The 3,725-nt window shown below is 44.2% G+C and overlaps 1 protein-coding gene across 1 annotated transcript in view; it reads right to left on the bottom strand.

Annotated features, from left to right (window-relative positions):
• LOC105525051 (general transcription factor II-I repeat domain-containing protein 2B) overlaps nucleotides 1-3,725 on the bottom strand; it is a 32,314-nt gene that overhangs the window by 12,162 nt on the left and 16,427 nt on the right. The window contains exons 7-8 of the mRNA XM_011960584.1: nucleotides 2,598-2,654; nucleotides 798-863 (exon numbers count right to left, since the gene is read on the bottom strand). Of these exons, the coding sequence (XP_011815974.1) occupies nucleotides 798-863; nucleotides 2,598-2,654 (123 nt within the window). The remainder of the gene's footprint in view (nucleotides 1-797; nucleotides 864-2,597; nucleotides 2,655-3,725) is intronic.

Raw genomic sequence — 3,725 nt, 5'->3', positions numbered from 1 at the left:
CATGCCCTGCTAATTTTTTGTATTTTTAGTAGAGACAGGGTTTCACTACGCCCAGGCTGGTCTCAGACTCCTGGGATCAAGTGATCTGCCCACCTCAGCCTCCCAAAATGCTGGGATTACAGGCATGAGCCACCATGCCTTGCCTAATTTTTTTTACTGTTTATTTTTTGCAGAGATGGCATCTCACTATGTTGCCCAAGCTTATCTAGAACTCCAGGGTTCAAAATGATCCTCTTGCCTTGGCCTCACAAAGTCACAAAGTGCTGGGATTACAAGCATGCACCATCATGCCTGGTTATTATTTTTATTTTCTTTCTAATTTTTTTGCACAGCTAATTATGTTGTCTACAGCACCCCAAAGTACTGGGCCCTAATGGGAATATGGGCTGCTCTATTATATATACACACATTAGAGATTTCAATCTCTTCCTCACAATTTTTTTTTTAGATGGAATCTTGCTCTGTCACCCAGGCTGGAGTGCAGTGGTGAGATCTCGACTCACTGCAATCTCCGCCTCCCAGGTTCAAACGATCCTCCTGCCTCAGCCTCCCGAGTAGATGGGACTACAGATGCGTGCCATCACGCCTGGCTAATTTTGTGTTTTTAGTAGGGACGGGGTTTCACCATGTTGCTCAGGCTGGTCTCAAACTCCTGGGCTCAAGCAACACACCTGCCTTGGCCTCGCAAAGTGCTGGGATTACAGGCTTGAGTCACTGAGCTCAGCCATCCTACCCGCAATTAATCCTATTAGAAAGAATGAGAATCATACTTGGCAATGGGGCGTTTGGCAACTAACCTTCGATTTTCACCTCGGCTTCAGGGTCCTCATTTCGTTCTTCTGAAGGCACCAGAGGAGTGGAATCTTGAAAAAAAAATTTCTAAAATGACATTCATTATTAAGTATTCTCCTCATATTCCAACACATTACTGCTCCTATACCAAAAATGTAGGTTATCCTGGCATTTTAAATACATTTCATATAGAATAAATATAAACCTAATTTTAATTTTACAAGCAATAATAATAGGATAATAAACAGTAATTGAGCCCGGCACGGTGGCTTACACCTGTAATCCCAGCACTTTTGGGAGGCTGAGGTGGGCAGATCACTTGAGGCCAGGAGCTGAAGACCAGCCTGGGCAACATGGTGAAACCCCATCTCTACCAAAAATACAAAAATTAGCCGGGTGTGGTGGCGCACACCTGTAATCCCAGCTACTCAGGAGGCTGAGGCAAGAGAATTGCTTCAACCTGGGAGGTGGAGGCTGCAGTGAGCTGAGGTCGCAACACTGCACTCCAGCCCGGGCGATAGGGTAAGACTCTCTCAAAAAAAAAAAAACAGGATCATTTTGGTAATCCATGTGTTACTATCTCTCTAAGGCAGATACACAACTAAGATTAAGGCCACAGGCCACATTGCCTGTAAATGGACAGAGATGTCCCATGCCTCTAGGTATGGGAAGGAAATCTTTATTATTATGATTATCATTTGAGACAGTCTCACTCTGTCGCCCAGGCTGGAGTGGAATGGTGTGATTTCAGCTCACTGCAGGCTCCGCCTCCTAGTTTCAATCAATTCTCGTGCCTCAGCCTCCAGAGCAGCTGGGATTACAGGTGCTTGCCACCAAACCCGGTTCATTTTTGTATTTTTAGTAGAGACGGGGTCTCACCATGTTGGCCAGGCTGGTCTTGAACTCCTGATTTCAGGTGATCTGCCCACCTCAGCCTCTCAAAGTGCTGGGATTACAGGCGTAAGCCACCATGCCCGGCCCTTTTTTTCAATTATTAATTTTATCTTGGACATACATAAACCACCTTAGGAATTTAGACTTTATTCATATGATGCTCAATATTTATATATGAATGGAGGGAAGTATTATCAAATTTTACTTCTAATGCAAGAATTTCCTAGAATATTATTCAACTCTGTCCAAAAGTATTCTGTCATGCCATGCAAAAGACAAAGCAACAAAGAGCAAGTTAACTTCCATATTTAGGTGCTTTAAGTAGAATTACTCTGTGTTTTATAACATCACAGATCAGAAGTACAAGAAGAGATAGAGCCCTTATTACTATATCTTAGGACAAGAACTCAACCATTAATAGTTTTCTGAGAAGACAGGCACGCCAGGAAATCACCTTCTTTATTACATATAACTTGCATGTATAAAGAGTATGTTCTCTGTAAAATGCTATAAACTTTCAGCTGGGCACGGTGGCTCACGCCTGTAATCCCAGCACTTCGGGAGGTAGAGGCGGACGAATCACTTGAGGTCAGGAGTTCGAGACCAGCCTGGCCAACATGGTGAAACCCCGTCTCTACTAAAAATACAAAAATTAGCTGGGCGTGGTGGCGGGTGCCTGTAACTGCAGCTACTCAGGAGGCGGAGGCACATGAATCGCTTGAACCCAGGAGGCAGAGGTTGTAGTGAGCCGAGATCGCGCCACTGCACTCCAGCCTGGGTGACAGAGTGAGGCTCCATCTCAAAAAAAAAAAAAAAAAAAAAAAAAAAAAAAAAGAAAGAAAAAGAGTATGTTCTTTGTAAAATACTATAAACTTTTTTAAAAGAGAGAGAGAATGCTGCATTTTCCTAACCTTCCATTGGTAATTCCATTTCTATTGCTTCATTGCTTGTGGAAGAAGGGTGGCTTCCTGAAAGAAAAATAAATAATAAAGAACAAAGGGAGAAATATAAAAATGAAAAAAGAAATCATTGAATACAATGCAAACAATTCAATACCCACACAGGAATACACTTGAAATACTTCTGCCCCTTGAAATAAAACTGGCTGCGCGCGGGGGCTCACGCCTGTAATCCCAGCACTTTGGGAGACGGAGGCAGGTGGATCACCTGAGGTCAGGAGTTCGAGACCAGCCTGGCCACCACAGTGAAACCCCGTCTCTACTAAAAATGCAAAAATTAGCTGGGTATGGTGGCAGGCACCTCTAGTCCCAGCTACTCAGGAGGCTGAGGCAGGACAATCACTTGAACCCGGGAGGCAGAGGTTGTAGTGAAACGAGGTCACACCACTGCACTCCAGCCTGGACGACAAGAGCAAGACTCCACCCCCCCCAAAAATATGAATAAATAAATAAACCTCAAACAAATGATCTTTTGTTTACTTTTTTATTATTTTATTTTGGAAAATTTGAAACATACCAAAGCACAGAGATCACACAGTGAAGCACCCACGACCACCAGTCCATGTAACCTTGTTTCATCTGTACCCACCCCACCCCTGTGCCCACTGGGTGGGTAAAGGGAAGTCCCAGCGGTCATAGAATTCCATGTGGTAATACCGTAGAACGAGTAAGTAAGACATAAGGGCCTCTCTTCCTTTTGCATTACCACAATATCACAATTACCCTCAAAATTAACAATCGTTCTTCATTCCCGTCTGATATCTAGTCATTGTTTAAATTTCCCTAGTTGTCTATTTATTTATTTATTTTGAGACAGGGTCTCACTGTGTCACCTGGGCTAGGATGCAGTGGCATGATCTTGGCTCACTGCAACCTCCACCTCCTGGGCTCAAGATAGTCTCCCACCTCAGCCTCCCAGGTAGCTGGGACTACAGGCACATGCCACCATACTTGGCTAATTTTTTTTTTTTTTTGAGATGGAGTCTCACTGTGTCTCCCAGACTGGAGTGCAGTGGCCGGATCTCAGCTCACTGCAAGCTCCGCCTCCTGGGTTTACGCCATTCTCCTGCCTCAGCCTCC

Source organism: Colobus angolensis, unplaced genomic scaffold, assembly GCF_000951035.1.
Source record: "Colobus angolensis palliatus isolate OR3802 unplaced genomic scaffold, Cang.pa_1.0 Scaffold516, whole genome shotgun sequence".
Taxonomy (NCBI): Eukaryota; Metazoa; Chordata; class Mammalia; order Primates; family Cercopithecidae; genus Colobus; species Colobus angolensis.
This window is presented reverse-complemented; position numbering and strand designations above follow the sequence as displayed.